Source organism: Carcharodon carcharias, chromosome 15, assembly GCF_017639515.1.
Source record: "Carcharodon carcharias isolate sCarCar2 chromosome 15, sCarCar2.pri, whole genome shotgun sequence".
NCBI lineage: Eukaryota > Metazoa > Chordata > Chondrichthyes > Lamniformes > Lamnidae > Carcharodon > Carcharodon carcharias.
The window spans coordinates 15,767,161-15,784,198 of NC_054481.1; the positions used below are offsets into that span (position 1 = coordinate 15,767,161).

Here is a 17,038-nt window from a genome sequence, read left to right on the forward strand (position 1 = left end):
ATTACAGCTTACAGTGGTTTCCACCAAATGAAAATACGACTTAACAAGAAAAACAAACAGCGTGCAACTTAGAAAGCCATCCAAGTAGCTTTACACCATCAAGGCATTAGGCAATACCTTTTCAGCACACTATTAAAATTCAATTTTATCAAAACATTCTATGGAATTTTATCAATCGCCTCGGTGGTGGTGGTCTATCCCTACCTTGATTTACATTATACATGAAGCTAGAAAAGTGGCAAAAATAAACTCCCGCAAAAGAGCAAGAGGGGCTTATGGTAATAACGTGATGAGAAGAAAGTACACATGCAAATGTCAGTCACTGTAAACTGAAAATCTGTTAGTGCAAAGTTTGCTGAAAGCCTTATTTTGACTTTTAGAATGCACACAAGTTTCCCACCCCCCCGCCCCGAAAATGTTCCTCAAACTCAATGCTCATCCTCCCCACCCCCAGAAAAACATGCTGGTTCAAAAGGTGTTTTCTCTGAAACTGTAGCATGAGCAAATTTATTTTACATGCCCCACCCCCACCGCCCCCCCACCCCCCCCCCACCCCCCACACAACTTAATACATCTTAAACTCCACATTTTGCCTAAAATCAGTCAAACTGATCATATGACAGTTCCCAGCACTACCAATTTCAAAATTAGCCCAGTATCCAAGAAAGTAAACTGTTAAAATTTCGTATAGGTCGCCAGTGTTTACAGATGTACCGAGTTCTCACCATTTGATTTTTGCAAGAATTTCTGTATCAGATGTCCTTCATGCACTTTCAAAGATTGATTTTTTTTAAAATAAAGCTTCTCCAGCAACCAACTATGAAGCTATATTTTAATACTTACTAATATGACCTATACTTGGCTTGAGGTCGGTGAATGGGGAAAGAGCGAATTGTAGGTGGAAGGTAATTAAACTACCTAAAAATTATACTTCTATTGTATAAAGGAAAAAAAAGCGACTTGCAGCATACCCCAACTGCTTCTGGCTGGAAAAAAAGCCATCTTATAGGGTGGCTGGATCTCCTAATGCCAGTAAACAGGTGGGTGTAACAGGCAACATCCCCCCCCACCCCCCAAACTTAGTATTACTTAAAACAGTTAAATTGCACTTTGCATAGGTTTCCCAGTGAGAAAACAAGACAACTCAAAATAGTTGCCAGGAGATGCATTTGCATGTGCAAATGGGCAAAATTGCTCGAGTTAGTGTGTGTGTACAACAGCTCTTAAGTTTCTGTGCAAGTTGTTGGATTATGTAGTGACCTTCAGTTGTGGAATTCTTTTTATCAAAAAGTAAATTAGCTGAAGCAAGGGTTGCTCCATTAAAATTAGGGTAGATAGCAAAAGGTTTTTTGCTAAGCCTGCTTACCACAGTGTAAATTCACAAGTTAAAATTCCTCCAAAAGAGACTTAAAGGCTAAAGTATCCTTCTTCAAACATCGCTCCACAAAAATGCAAGCAGAGGTTACAGAAATAAACTATTTTGTGAAAAACTGGTTTGAAAAGCAATTCACCAGGTTTATGCAAGTATGTTTACACAAACATATCTTCATACGAAAAACAGTTCACTTCCTTTAACAGACTACTGTAGACAATTTTTGAAAGTGAGCAGGCCACAAATAACTGAGCAAGTTGTAATTTTTTTACCCACTGTCAAAGACTCCGTCCCACGAACTACCTGACTGACTGGACCAGCTCCACTATGTGAAGGAAATGTTTAAACTGACCATGATGCAATTCTAATTTCGGATATCCACTCCAGGGTTTGGTGTGCACATTTTATTTACATTATGTAGCACGAGTACTATACCAGCATCCAAATGCTTAGTATATACATTACATATATTTATATATATTTATATATTTAAACATAAGAGTACTTTTTTAGAATTTTTATGGGAAAGTCAATATTATTGTTGTAATTTTTGCAACACTAAAACACAAGAAGTGAATCCAATAAAGATCTTTATGTTGATTTGATATTTAGTATTAATTGCATGACCATCATAGCACCATTTCCACAATCCACAGAATTAGCAGCTGCTTGAGTTTAACTAAAAATAGTCCAATATTGATACAACTTATGTTTGCACTATACAAAAACCAGTACTGTCTTAGTACAGTGCTGTAAAATGGAAGTCTGCAGATTTGACAGAAGATGCCATTTTAACATAGACTATCAGTGATATACTGGCAATACTGTTGAAGCAGACAGTCAACACAGAAGGAAATAAAAAGGGCAATTAACAGTTTTAACCAAATTAACATCCAATATTCCCCTTCCTTTTAAAAGGAAACAAGTTAAGGTCACTTTAGCTTGGAATCTAATGTGTTTACCTATGATGATCTTGCTAACTACTACACAAATGGTTGGATGTCCTCTGTCACAAGACCAGTATTGGGAAAGCCATAATTACAAGAGGCATCTACTGCATTAGTTAGAACTTCCTTTATGGCAATCATTATTGAATTCACTTGTACTTTCACAATCAAACAAGTTATGATGGCCCTCCATTTCCATTCAAGAAAGTGTCGAGTATCAAGTGGCTTTCAAGTAGCACAGCGACCATATAAAAGTTCAAAGCATTCGATTGCGCTTGTGCGTTGGGGAGTCTGTGATGACATCAGTACACTGGGCTGAGGTACGCTTCCTAGTGCCACCATTGTCCAAGTGGAGCGCCATTTCTTCTGATATGAAAGTGTTCAAATCCACGTCATGGAGTCCATTTCTCCTGCGAGAAGTGTTGGAGCTACCACTTACATGAGTGGGAGACCCTGGAGTACTTGAGCGTACACTTATACTAGCCATTGCCCCACTAAGACCTGTGGAGACAAAAAAAGCAAAGCGTTAAGAATCGTCAGTTTAAATAGCAATGGTTCTGATGTAGTTCACTGACCAAATTCCTTATTTTGCCAATTCACTTATTTTGCCAATCCACTTTAAGAAACTACCAGCTTTTCAGTACTCACAAAGACATCTTGAAGACACAGCTAATCCCATTTAATCATTCAGGCCAACGAATAGATGGGTTCAGAGTAACTGCTGATGCAGCAATATTGCACATATCAGAAGCCTGTCAAAACAACACATTCTCACCAAAATTTAAATCAGGTCTGAGATGACCAATGCATCAATAGTACTTTCCCAAGAGCAAGTAGTGTTTGATAACTTATAAAGAAGCAGTAATGTGAACAACCTTCATTCAATCCAGCGAATGAGCTACCTTGGTGTCAGAATCAAAGATCCAATGATAACTAAAATAATTTATTGAAATGTAAAGTAGGGTCTCCTCCAATGGCTGCATTTTACCCATAAAAAGCTGAACCACAAGTTCCCTGGTTCAGTCCCTTTCAGTGTTGCAAACCAATCTCAGAGTGGTAATCAGAGCCCATGCATTACAAAACAAACAGGGAGAAACATCTGGCTAGAGTTCTTACTCCTGATTGTGATTACTTACTCCTCATTGCTGAGAGTGCATGCTAGGGGTGAGAATAGGATCAGCTCAGGTTGTGTTGCCATGTTGCCTGAATGAGGAGGTCAACAGTCAACATTAAGGCTCAGAGAATAACAAACGACCAGCAGAAAACAGACAGGGTAGGAGGAGGGGGTATTAGGGTGTTGAGAGGGAGATGGGGTGTTAGGGAGAAAGGAGCAGAGCAGTGAAAGCAAGGGAGTGTAACAGTAAAACTTTGGCCAGAGAAATTGCATACTAACGTTAATTTCAACAGTCACAACCTTGTATTCAATTCTTTCCTTTAACCGTCTGCTTGAAACTGTATTGGGAGCAGACATTTCATATAGAATCACCTTGTTGCAATAGTGAAAAGGCATACATGAAACTAGCAGAACCTCTAAACACAATTAAATCTCATGAAAAGCCAACACCATTTAGGCTTATGTGACCATTAAGCTGAATATGTTTCCCATTACTGAATGATCCAGTAAGCCAAGTAAAAATCCAACCAAAATAGCTGACATTGGAACAGAATTTTTAGCAAATTTAATTGGTACATAATAGGTTATAAATGTAAAGGCTGCATACAAATCTTTCCATTATTCCAGTTGAAGATGTAACAGTAACATGTGCCTAAAACTGATGTGCAAATATTCAACTTGGCACTCCCTGATGATAAAATAACCTACGAATGCTCAGTTTCCAAGTTCACACAAAGAATGCCCACATGGCTGAATTACCTCAACCAAACAAAACCCATGGAACTGTTCCTCACAAAGCTCGTCTTCAGAAGTCAACAGTGAGAGAAAAAAAAAACTGGTTCAAAACTACCATCATTTTATTTGGAATACTGATGCAGACAGGGAAAGGAGCTATAACTCCCTCTAATATCATAGCCAAGCAGTCATTTTTTTTAATGTATATACCAGTGAATGTTGGCAGCCTGTTTAACACTGGGCAGCATCGTAAGTGAGTAAAACAAGTTAATGGTACCTTGGTCAAAGCTTCTCTTACCTGAAAAACACCATTACAGTATTTCACAAGGGTTTCTTCGTCAATGACTCGATGAATTGATCCAAGGAATAAAAGCCACAAAAAACAAAGAGGCATTACTCCTGGCCTCATTCATGAGTCAGGGAGGAGAGCCAAAAAGGGAGAGATACAAACTGCAGAGAGAGCACCAGAGTTCCTGCCCCTGGCTGCTATCAAATGGCCTTTACTGCAAGTAAGTATGTGGATGTCAGACATAACGACTGAACTCTTAAGATGCTCTCTCAGTCAAATAGCCACATGTAATTCAACATTGAAGGCTGCACCTGTCACTTTAACAACATACCAGAGAGGCTATGGTTCCTATAAAGTGCATGTCCCAAGGCAGTTCACAGCTGCATTACAGAACTAGTGCGACATTGACCCACATAAGGAGATATTAGGTTAGATGAGCAAAAACTTGGTCAAAGAGGTAGACTGTCTTAAAGGAGGAAAGTGAGGGAGAGGTTTAGGGAGGAATTTCCAGAGCTTTGGGGGCTAGGCAATTGAAGGCACAGCCACCGATGGTTGAGCCATTAAAACTGGGGTGCTCAAGAGGCCAGAATCAGATGAGCACATATCTCGGACATCCAATAACAGTTACAAAATTGGCGTCAAGCAAATTTATAACGTAAGCATAAACAAATAGCTATCATCTCAAACATAGGTATTGGAAACAACTGGTAAACAACACTGTCATTTACCAGTAATTAAATATCCTGGGCAAATTCAACACCCAACTAAAACTAACTTTCAGAACCAGTGGGGCAAAAATTCAATACAAACGTACGAATTAGGAGTAGGCCACTTGACTCTGAGCCTGCTCTGCCAATCAATAAGATTGTAGCTGATCTGATCTCTCCACATTACCGCCTACCCCCATAACCTTCATCTTTTTACTTAAAAGAATCTATTTACCTCTGCCTTAAAAATATTCAAAGATGCTGCTTCCACTGCCTTTTGAGGAAGAGAGTTCCAAAGATACTCAACCCGCAAAACAATTTTGCTCATTTCTACCTTAAAAATAAGGGGCTGCCCATTTAAACAGTGACACCTGAACAGAGATTCTCCCACAAGAGAAAGCATCCTTTCCACATCCACCCTGTCAAGGTTCCACAAGATCTTATATGTTTCAATCAATTCCATAAAAACCTGGTTAAGGGAGTTAAACAAACTGAGTTGGTGTTTACAATAAATCACTAACTGGTGCACCACCAAATACTGAGATAAAGATTCAATCACTGTCTTGAATTCAGCTTTGATGCAAAGAGGCAGCATCGAGGATCATAACCAGTTCAATGGTCAGGGGAGAAAATGAATGGATTCCCCCACTGAAAGCAAACACAGACATGTCTGTACGCACCACTGCAATACTTAGACTTTACCTAAACTCTTAGGTTAAACCCAAGTAGCAAGCTGCTCAGCAATCTTTAAGTTGGGGGGGGGGAAGGCTGCACCATTTTATGAAACAAAGATACATTTAAACCTGCGTTGATAGCAGAAACCACCATGTCCAGTGGTTTTGTTAATAGTGAATTGCACAAGAAAACCATTTTAACTTCTGAATTGGGTGCTTAAATACAGCCCTCCATTACCACACAATTTGCAAACCAAAACAGTACCTGCCAAGTGACTACATATCAAATATAACCTTGCATAGAAATAGTGTCCGCATTCTTCAAAGCAATCCCTTGACAACCTGAAATGGTTTTCATGTGATTTAAAAACTTGTCAAAATCTTTCAAGTTCTTCCCATAACTCTCTAGCACATCAATAACACTAGCACTTTCTAAGCATTTTTCCAATTATTAAAGATCAGACTAACCATACTTGGTTGCTTTCATCTTAAAAATTCAAATTAAATTGACAAGGACTACACAAAGCTCTTCCACCTAAATTAGCAGAGGCTAAGAATCTATTAAAGATTCAATTCAGAATCAATTGTGAAAAGATAATTTATGCTCGACCCAAATTACTGAAATATACACTACATAGAGTACTGCTCCTGCAACACAAAAGCAATGCCGCATTGACATTTTCTGTTCTGCCCCAATTACTATTATCAGTTTATGAAGTTTCTGGGAAACAGCTCTCAGCCAAACTTCCCCAATGCAATTGGGTAATAGCTTCAAAACTGATGGGTCAAACAAGTTGCTCAAATACAAACTGTGGCCATTTTATTCCTTTACACATGTCTCCCAGCCTCCAAAGATAAATTGCACAATTCGTCTGGTCAGGCATTAAAGACGTGACCTAACAACTAACAGCCACCATGCATCAGCCTACCTGTTCCCTCCATCACCTTAAGCTCAGTGCTGTAGTTCACATCTACCCATCTCTCCCGAGGTTTGAATTAACCTCATACGAACACAATTCAGAAAAGGGTAAGGAACGCAAAACAAATATGGTTAATAAGCAGGAAATTAAGGGTTACAAAAAACTGCTGAATTTTACTGAAAATTACAAGAATCTAAAATAAATACCAAAAGTGAAATCTCACTATCTGCACCAGCTACTCATGATTAAGGTCTTTATGTCTTGTCCCACCGATTTGTTCATTCTCTCTTCCATCTCTCCACCCCCACCCCCCACCCCCCCCCACCCCCTCCCCACCCCCAAACTCAAGTGATGGCAACAATAAAGGGGGTGGGGGATGGGTCAGGAGCTCAGCCTCTAAGTAGTGACAGCCTGAATCATTACAACAACAACTTGTGCATATAATGCCTTTAATGTAATAAAATGTCTCAAGGCACTTCACAGAAACATTACGAAACAAAATTTGACACCTAGACATTTAAGGCGTGAGCAAATGACTAAAAGCTTGGTCAAAGAAGTACGCTTTAAAGGAACATCTTAAAGAGGTAGCCAGGCAGACAAGCTTAGGGTGAGAGCAGCGAAAGGCCAATGAAGGATTAATTAAAATCAGGAAATGTACACGAGGTTAGAATTGGAGGAGCGCAGATCTCAAAGGCTTGGAGAAAATTACAGCGATAGTAATTAATAAGAATGCATTCACAAGCCCACATATGGTACACCACCAAGAATATTGATTCAGCTCCCTCATGCTGCCGAGCCTACTTCATAGCTAGCTGGCTTGTATTTCCAAAGAGGCTGTTGCTGACATTTTTCTCAACAATTTCTTCCAATGCCAAACATGAAAATGCCTAAAAAACCAGGATGATTCACATTCTAATCATGCAGCATTGCAGCCTGGGTAGAATCATAGCACCTTTGACATAATAAAACATCTCAAGGTGCATCCGAGAGTGCTGTAAAGCAAAATCTGACACCAAGTCACAAAAGGCAAAATTAGGGCAGATGGCCAACAGCTCACAAGTTTGGTCAGAGAGGCAGGTTTTGAGGAGAGGTGGAGAGGCTGAGAATTTTCATGAGGGAATTCAAAAGCTTACAGCCTAGGCAGCTGAAAGTACAGTAACCAATGGTGAAGCGATTAAAATCGGAGATGCTCAAGAAATCAAAACTGGGTGAGCACTGATGTATTGGAGGGCCGTGGGGCTGGAGATCACAAAAATAGGAAGAGGTCAGGCCATGAAGGGATTTGAAAACTGAAATTTAGAGAATTTCAAAATTAAGGTGTTGCTTAACCAGAAGCCAATGTAGGTCAGTGAACATATGGTGATTGGTGAACAGAACTTGGTGTGAGTAAAGACATGAGCAGCAGAGTTTAAAACGATCTTAAGTTTACAGAGTGTGGGAGGCTTGCCAGGATTGCATTGGAATAGGCAAGTCTAAAGGCAATAAAGGCTTGAAAGAGGATTCCAGCAGCCTATGAGCTGAGACAGGAGCGAAGTTTCAGAAATGGAAACATGCGGTTTTGGATAAACAGTCCAAAACTCATCTCAGCATTTAGCAGGTTTTTAGCATACAAGGCAGAAAAAGCTTTTGAAATATTCATTTAGAGCAGTGACTATTTAGGCTGATGCAAGGTTGTCACCTGCGATACTGATATCAATGGAACAAAAATGCAAGTGACCCCACAAAATAAGGAAAGACAAAAAGATAGATTAAAAAAAGGAGGGAAATTAAGATTTGTGAACATTCAGTGTTGAATATCGCTTATAAAAATACAGGTTGAAACAACAAAATGAGACTATCACCACTGCAAAATGTTTTGGGTAAATAATATAAAAGATTAGAATTTCCACTATTCCTAGCTGCATAACAAAGGAGGAACTCAATTGAGAACTTGTTGGGATGGTGTTTGTCTTTGTCACGAAGTGTCAAATCTGTGCAATATGATATACAACCTCCACAAATACTTGAATAAAATGTTAGCACAGGCTCCAAATTGGATAACTGATTTCACATAACTTGCTTCCTGTGTTAGGGTATACAAACTGGGGTAGGCAATCACATCAACAGCTTTGGATTGCTTAAAGAGCTAAGTAAATTTACATTAACTCTAAATTTAAAGAGAACACGGCATGAAACAGGCCACAACCCTACACTTAACAGAGTGCACTCATCACATTTACACTTTCAAATAAATGAACAGGGATTTTTTTCTTTAATCTGCAGAGTTATGGGTATTTGGATTAGGTGGGGAAGACTACGTTATTCTCTCTTTTTTTAAACAGAGTATCAGGCAGCCATCCTAAACTGGTTCTATTTAGAGTTCCCAGGAATATACTAGGTAGGCCATGCTAGTAACTAGTAGTGGTATGACAAGGTACATATGAGGCACTTTGATGTTTGGATTGAAGGAGAAGTTTCTGAATGCTGGGTCTCCATATGGGTCCATGGCTAAAACCAGCTCCCTTATTCTGACAGCATTCAATGACCAAAGAAAATCTTGAGTCCACTATCCTGCTCCCAGGATAAAAGGTGTTGGTTTTACCAATGCCAATACAAGCAGCCAATTCATGAACACTGATCTCTTGCACTCCTAATTGCAGAAGCACCAGTGGAAATGCAGTTTCAGATAGCATACGAGCACCTCTTTCCAGGAGAGGAGGAGGGACGGAAAGAATACAGAAAAATCTGACATTGGATGTTAATACATCAAACTAGAATGGCCTTTGCACCCACCCAAAGCACCTGTAATTTAAACCTCTTGATGCAAAAACTTAATTTGCCTGGATATATCATGAACAGGGAGGTCTTGTGGTTAGTGGGTAGCGTCCCTGTCTCTGAGCAAGAAGCTCCAAATTTGAGTTCTACTCCAGGACTTGGTGGCCACAGAAGATGCCTTCATAATGTGGCCAAACAGGTTGATTATAAAGCTGCAAGCCCTTCCAACATGCCTATGGCAGGCCTAAGAGCATGAGAGATATCTGCTCAGCCATGCTTGATGCAGAGTGGTGTCCATCAAGCTACAGCCTCTGGCCCCAGGAAAAACAAGCTATGGAAAACAGACATTAGCTTGTGGTTTGTCTACCTTTTGCATCTCTAGACACTAGAAGTTTTCTACAAAACTTGAACAAAAAGGTGGTCAAAAATGAGTTAGAAGGGTATGCGTGTGGATCACTTGGCTGTGACCTGATAACTATAATTACAATAGCAGAAAGTCAATGAACAAATTCAGACGTGCTGCCCAACTCATCTTCAATTATTCTTTACTCAGTTGTACCATTTGTATGAGTTTGCATTGGATCAGGATAGCAATCTAATGCAGTGTGCTACCAACATTTAAAAGCATAAATCTTAAAACAACATTTGAATCCATTTCCCATTCAGCTCTTTTGGCTGTAATTGTAATTAATGTTTATCGTGATGCAGGAGCAGCTGATGAATTATGTTGGATTTCCAGATTACAATATAGCAACATTTCACAATGCCATCAGTTAAACTATTTTGTAGTCAAAATTGAGATACAATCTGTCTGACAATGCTGAAATTCAGCCTGTGCATGTCAAAGAGAGAACTAGCAGCTCTCAGAAATCCACATCTACTTTTCCCAAGTGCTTAACCACTTAACATTATAATTACCATGTAGTGCAATGGCTTCACGAAAAGGCTGCAAGTCAGTCTCTACAGATGAACTAGTTTCTGTTGTAGGTGCTCTAGTGGGAGAGGTTACTACTGTCAGTCTAGGGGGAGCTCTGGTGTTGCGTGGTGGTGGAGCTTTTCCACATAAGAAGCTGATCAAATCTTCTCTTCGAATGGTTCGTCTCCTCTTTTTTACCCAAGCTAATACATCCTTATTACGTCGTTGATAACCGACCTGAATTCCTAAGTCATAGCTTCGGCGATGAGCTTCAATACTTTCTGAAACAAAAACAGCGACAAATTTCTCAGCATAGCTAGGAATTTCTGAATCAAAAACATTCTAGACAGCACAATCTAATTTCTAAGACCAAATTCTTTCAAGATTACAGAATTTGGGAATTAAATTTGACACCAAATTTGCATGATTTACAAAATTTGTGGCTATATCTCATTTGATTAAACATAATGAACATAACCACATCAAGGTTATTTCAGCTACAGTACGTACTGAGATTCAAAGAAACAAGACTTGTATTTATATAGTGCCTTTCACAACCTCAGGACGGCCCAAAGTGTTTTTCAGCCGATGAAGCACCTTTTGAAGTGTAGTCACTGTGGTAATGCGGGAAACAGCAGCCAATTTGTGCACAGCAAGTTCCCACAAACAGCAATGCGATCATGAGCAGATAATCTGTTTTTGTGATGTTGGTTAGGGGTTAAAGATTGGCCAGAACACCAGGAGGACCCCCCTGCTCTTCTTTGAAATAGTGCCACAGGATCCTTTTACGTCCAGAAGGATCCTCGGTTTAATATCTCATCCAAAGGACGGCACCTGACAGCGCAGCACTCCCTCAGTACTACACTGGAGCGGCAGCCTTGATTTTTGTGCTCATGTGTCTGGAGTGGGCCTCGTGACTCGGGAGGTAGGCTACCAAGTGGGCCAAGAAATGGAAAGCAAAGATTAAACAAAAATGAGCAATTTAAAACTGGTTAATGTGTTACTGGACACCAATTTATGAAAAATAAGGACTTCACACTAAACTAATTTTTATTTTAAAAAAAATCTCATGCACTTAAATCTTTGTGCACAGCTCACTTGAGTCAAGCTAATTGATGGAAATGTGAAAGCTTTGAACGCAACTAACTTGAGATGCAAAGAGATCCAGCTCCTTTGATCACCAAAAAGAATGCCGCTTCTGAGTCCATTTTTCAGGCAGTTTTACACACTGCGTTTATTTCAGAAGTAATTGTGTGCACTCATACAGGGATCAAACTCAATGGGAGCTGCCCAAAACTGAAAATGTATTAAAGAACCTTTCTCAATATTACAATATTTGCAACATGGGGATTGTACAGCAGATGCTCCAAAGGCACAGAGGTAAGAAATTGAATCTCAGGATATGGAAGCCCAGTTAGTTACTAATATGTACCACTGGAGATTTTAGTAAATTTCTGCTCCAATCCATATTTGTTAAAACTGTACTGTCTTACTAACAATTTGGAAATCAGTGTAGAAACTACAGAAAAGAAGAACGTTTAAAATTTCCACAACTGACTAAATTTCATTGGCCCAAATATGCTTCTGGAAGGTCCAGATAAAACCGCATTCCACTTAGGCATTTGACCAAATCACTATAACTCAGGTCTTGTCAAGCAAGAAAGAACATAATAACTCTCAAGAAAGTTTCATCAATACTACAACTGCAATTTTAAAAAATGCTAATTATGCCAAAAAAATTTAATCTTATCTTTGCCCATTCAAACTAACATGCTAGTCAAAGAGTTCCTTTTGTAAAATGACTGCTACTTGTATTGTGAAGTTGGTTAATTCAAATTAACACTTCCTTCACCATTTTGTCAAAATGCTTAATTTGAATTCTGAATAAACCAATTTTTGAGATATACTGAACTAATCTTGGTCAGATTTTGGCAAGTATATTTCTTTTTAACACGCCCATTGCAGTGCTCGTATGTCCAGACTACATATTGTTTTGTAAGATCAGAAATATTTCACAACAAAACGCACGATGCATTATTCTGTTGCTAAAGAACAGATGGGTAAAATGTAAAATCAGAGATTCCATTGAACTAATGTAGCTAGTTGGAGTGCTCCAATACACTGTGGCATGAAGCAGTCAGACACACAACTGATTTTCTTTTTCAAATTTCCCTTCAGGCTTTGATGAGTTTTGCATTGTTAGGATGGGCATAGCATTAAGAACACTCTTGTGGCCCATGTAAAGGATGGTGCAGAACATTAGAACAGGAAACAAAAGACCTCCACTTAACCTAACAATGGCATTCAGAAACCTGACAGGAGAGGATGGGACTTTTTCTTAAATTTACTTTTTTTTAAAAAGTGTCAAAATTTAGTAGGATTGCAGGCAGCTCCTAGTTCTTTATTATCGCTCTCTACTTCAAGAATTGCTCAGTAAATGCTCTGCACAATTTAAAGTGTAAAAATGTGAAGTCCAATGATTTTTTTTTAATACAATTGCATTGCAATGCAATCAACAGATTAAATGTTCTTGGAAGATCTACTTGAAAATTAAAATCAATGTTTATGCATGTGTTATATATAGTGTCGTGCACACAATTGTGGTTAATATTTTTATCATGTAATTACACAAATGTTATACAAGAGAAAAAAGCCATCCATAGAACCAAAGTACAGGTGCTATTACCTCTGAACTGAAATTCTCCCCCAACTGTCAAATAAAAAAACCACGTCATCCCACAGAAGAAAGTGCAAACTGCTGCACGTTAAATACTAAACGGAACAGAATTTTAACTTAGTGAAAAATAATTAACTGGAAGCAACTACTGTCACAATAAAATGGCTCACAAACGTTTGTTGCAAGAATGGATATGTATTGCAGCAGTTTTGTTTTGACTGCATTAGCTTTCCCAAAACCATGAGTCATGCCAGGGACACCAGAATGAGAGGGGAGGTCCTGATCTCAGTTCAGTAAAATTATTCAGGAAAGTAAAATCCAATCAAAAAGTCCAAAAAATCCAAAAAAATAAACAAAATTAAGTTCACTTCTTGAAAGTTACACTCAGACTAAAAAGGAAAAAACGCAAACATGATTTTTTACAAATTATTAAGCAAGCTTCTGCATCTAAGCCTCAAACAATCTCAATGCTTCATCTTCAATCCTGATAATTCATTGAGGCACATATGTGCTGCTGGTGGTTATTAGGAACTGCAATTAAATTATATAGCATCACTCTACATTATTTTTAAACTGTACTTCTAATGGAGGAGGAGGAGGCATGCAAACATTAAAAAGAGTCCATCCCCCATTAGAGTGCAGAGTTTAACACCCCCCCACACAAAATAAAAGTCATAAGTGACAAATAACTGCAGCCAACAGGAAAGGGTTTGAATTTACCTTTATACACATTGGTGACAGCCGAGGCAGCATTTTGAAACGGGACCCATAGTGACAGCCCTTGTTGTTGACAGACTCGATCTACAAAAACACATAAGGTTTGGTGGGAAGGGGAGGGGGGAGAGAGAGAGAGAAGGGGTGGGGGGGGGGGGGTGAGAAGAGGAGAGATGGGGAGAGGTGGGGGGGGGGAGGGAAAATTGGGAGAGCAATAAATGCAAACTTGAGTACCTAGACACACATATACACACACACACACACTATATAAAAAAAAGAGATGGACAACCCCTGTTGGATAGAGAGAGGGAGACACTTCGCCGGCCATGTTTGATTTCGCCATTTTGGTTGCGACTGTTTTTTCTTTGGGTCTCTTTCCCCACCCCCCCCCCCCCCAAAAACACATACACAACCCCCTCCCCCCCAAAAAAACTGAATATATATATATATATATATTTTTTAAAACAATGTGTGTGGGGAAGGAAAAATAAAAAAACACCGACAAAACAGGAGATTATTTTTTGCTGTCTTCCTCACCCCCTCCCCCCCAACCTTCCTCGTCTCCCTCTCCCTCTCCCTCTCGTCCTTCATTTGCTCCCCAGAAGAAGGAAAACAACAAAGGAAAAAAAATGATAATAAAACAGAGAAATAATAAAAAAAATAAGAGGAGGGGGGGGGGGGGGGGGGGGGTTGTTGGATCTCCGCCGGGGTCCTGTACCTTTGTATAACTGGGCGACGGCGGTGGCCGAATTTTGAAATAAATGCCAAAGTTTTTGCTGGGTCTGCTCTTCCTCTAGCGACGCCCTCTCCTCCTGGGTTTGCTCCTCTTGCTCGCTCTCCGCCAGGCACTGCCTCTCCCATTTGGAAAACCAGTGTTCAGGGCAATGTTCCTGTATCTCTGACTCGTGTTCATCTTTCTTATCCTCCATGATAAATCGATTGTTCACAATTTCTTTTCATATAAATATTTATTCAAAGGGGAGGGGAGGGGGGGGGATTTTTTTTTCTCTCTCTCTCTCTCTCTCTCGCTCTCTCTCTCTCTCTTGTTATTATTATATTATGGATTTTTTTTCTTTGCCCACCCTCCTCCTCCTCCTCCTCCTCCTCCCTGCCCCCACCCCCTTATTTTTTTTTCTTTTGGTTGTTATTTCCCCCCCCCCCCTCCTCCTCCTCCTCCTCCTCTTCCTCCTCCGGTCTTTCTTTCTCTCTCTCTCTCTCTCACCCCACCCCCCCCCCGCCCGCCCGCCCACCCTCCTCCTCCTCCTCCTCCTCCTCACCTCCTCCCCCCCCCCCCTCTCTTCACATTTACACACAGAGCCACATTAAAACCTTGTCCGCGCCGTCAACAATCGCCCCGCTTGTACTTTTCGCTGACGTTATTAAACTGAAGGGACGCGCCGCCCGCGCCCGTCAAAAGCCCCCACGGCGTTGATGGCCGGAAGCTTAATGCCCATGCGCGTAGTTCTCCTTCTGCTGCTGCTTCTCCTCCTCCACCACCATCTCCTCTCCCCCGCAAGCCCCGCCCCCCCCTCCCCGTCGTCTGGGCCCCGCCCCCCCTCCCCGTCGTCTGGGCCCCGCCCCCCCTCCCCGTCGTCTGGGCCCCGCCCCCCCTCCCCGTCGTCTGGGCCCCGCCCCCCCTCCCCGTCGTCTGGGCCCCGCCCCCCCTCCCCGTCGTCTGGGCCCCGCCCCCCATTCCCTAGCCCCCGCCGACACCATCATCATCCGTTCGCACCCCTCTCCCACGCAAGCCCCGCGCCCCCCCCCCCCCCCCCGTCGTCTGGGCCCCGCCCCCCCATTCCCTAGCCCCCGCCCCCCATTCCCTAGCCCCCGCCGATACCATCATCCGTTCGCCCCCCTACCCCCCCCCGCAAGCCCCGCCCCCCTCCCCATCGTCTGGGCCCCGCCCCCCATTCCCTAGCCCCCGCCGACACCACCTAAGGGTTCTCCCCCTCCCCTACCTAAACTCACACATTTCTCCCACCACCACCAGCCCACCCTCCATCGCTCTCCCATTGGTCAGACGCCCGGCAGGGGCGGGCTTCCCGTCGCCACGTCCACCGTCTGATTGGTGAACGTCTGAGGTCATTCGCCTCGGACGCCAAACGACGCGCCGCACGCGCGGGCCGGCCCCCGCGTGTCGGGTGGGGCGGGCGGGAGGGAGGGAAGGGCGGAGCGGGGAGGGGCGGAGTGGGCGCATGCGCTTTACCCGCAAGGCGTCCCTTCACCTGGAGCTTGAGTAGAAACAAGCACGTCACGTGACACGGGCCTGTTGGGGCATGGAAGATGCTTTCGCCAAACTTGAGTTGACGACCTCAGTGTGGGCTGTCTCTGAGAGATAACACCCTTTAACCGAGAGATTCGCATTTATATGCTACTCTTCACAACAAAAGCAAAAAATTGCTGGAGGAAGCTCAGCAGGTCTGACAGCATCTGTGGAGAGAAAGACAAAGTTAACGTTTCGAGTCCGTACGACTCTTCGTCAGAGCACTTTTTTGAAGTGTGGTCACTGTCAAAATGTAGGATAACGCAGACAGCAAATTCCCACAAACCGCAATGTGATAACGATCAGATAATCTGTTTTTGTGATTCTGATTAATATTGGCTTAGGCACAGGGAAGAACTCCCCCTGTTCTTCTTTGATATAGTGCCACGGGATCTTTAAATCCACCCAAGCAGGTATGTGGGCCTCACTTTAAAGTCCCATCTGAAAAAAACAGAATGTTTCCTCTTATATGGGAAAGAGCATAACTAGAGGCCATCAATATAAGCCAGGAATCCAACGATGGGCAATTCAGGAGAACCTTCTTTACCCAGAGCGGTACAAATGTGGAACTTGCTACCACAGGGAGTGGTTGAAGGGAATAGTGTAGATGCATTTAAGGGAAAGCATTTGAGGGAGAAGGGAATAGATGGTTAGCATGGTAGATTTAGATGATGGGAGGAAGCTGGAGTGGAGCATTAACATCCGCCCTCACGCCTTCTCCTCCCTCCCAGAAACATGATAGGGTCCCCCTTGTCCTCACTTATCACCCCACCAGCCTCCGCATTCAAAGGATCATCCTCCGCCATTTCCGCCAAATCCAGCATGATGCCACCACCAAACACATCTTCCCTTCACCCCCCCTATCGGCATTCCGTAGAGATCGTTCCTTCCGGGACACCCTAGTCCACTCCTCCATCACCCCCTACTCCTCAACCCCCTCCTATGGCACCACCCCA

General features: G+C 42.0%; 1 protein-coding gene across 1 annotated transcript; it reads right to left on the reverse strand.

Annotated features, from left to right (window-relative positions):
- Positions 1–1,761: 1,761 nt before the first annotated feature.
- c15h16orf72 (chromosome 15 C16orf72 homolog) lies at positions 1,762–14,838 on the reverse strand. The gene is made up of 4 exons (XM_041206628.1): positions 14,538–14,838; positions 13,826–13,906; positions 10,431–10,709; positions 1,762–2,820 (listed from the first exon to the last, which is right to left on the reverse strand). Exons 1-4 carry the CDS (start codon positions 14,746–14,748, stop codon positions 2,576–2,578), a joined length of 816 nt encoding a protein of 271 aa, XP_041062562.1. The 5' UTR covers positions 14,749–14,838; the 3' UTR covers positions 1,762–2,575.
- Between the last annotated feature and the right edge of the window lie 2,200 nt (positions 14,839–17,038).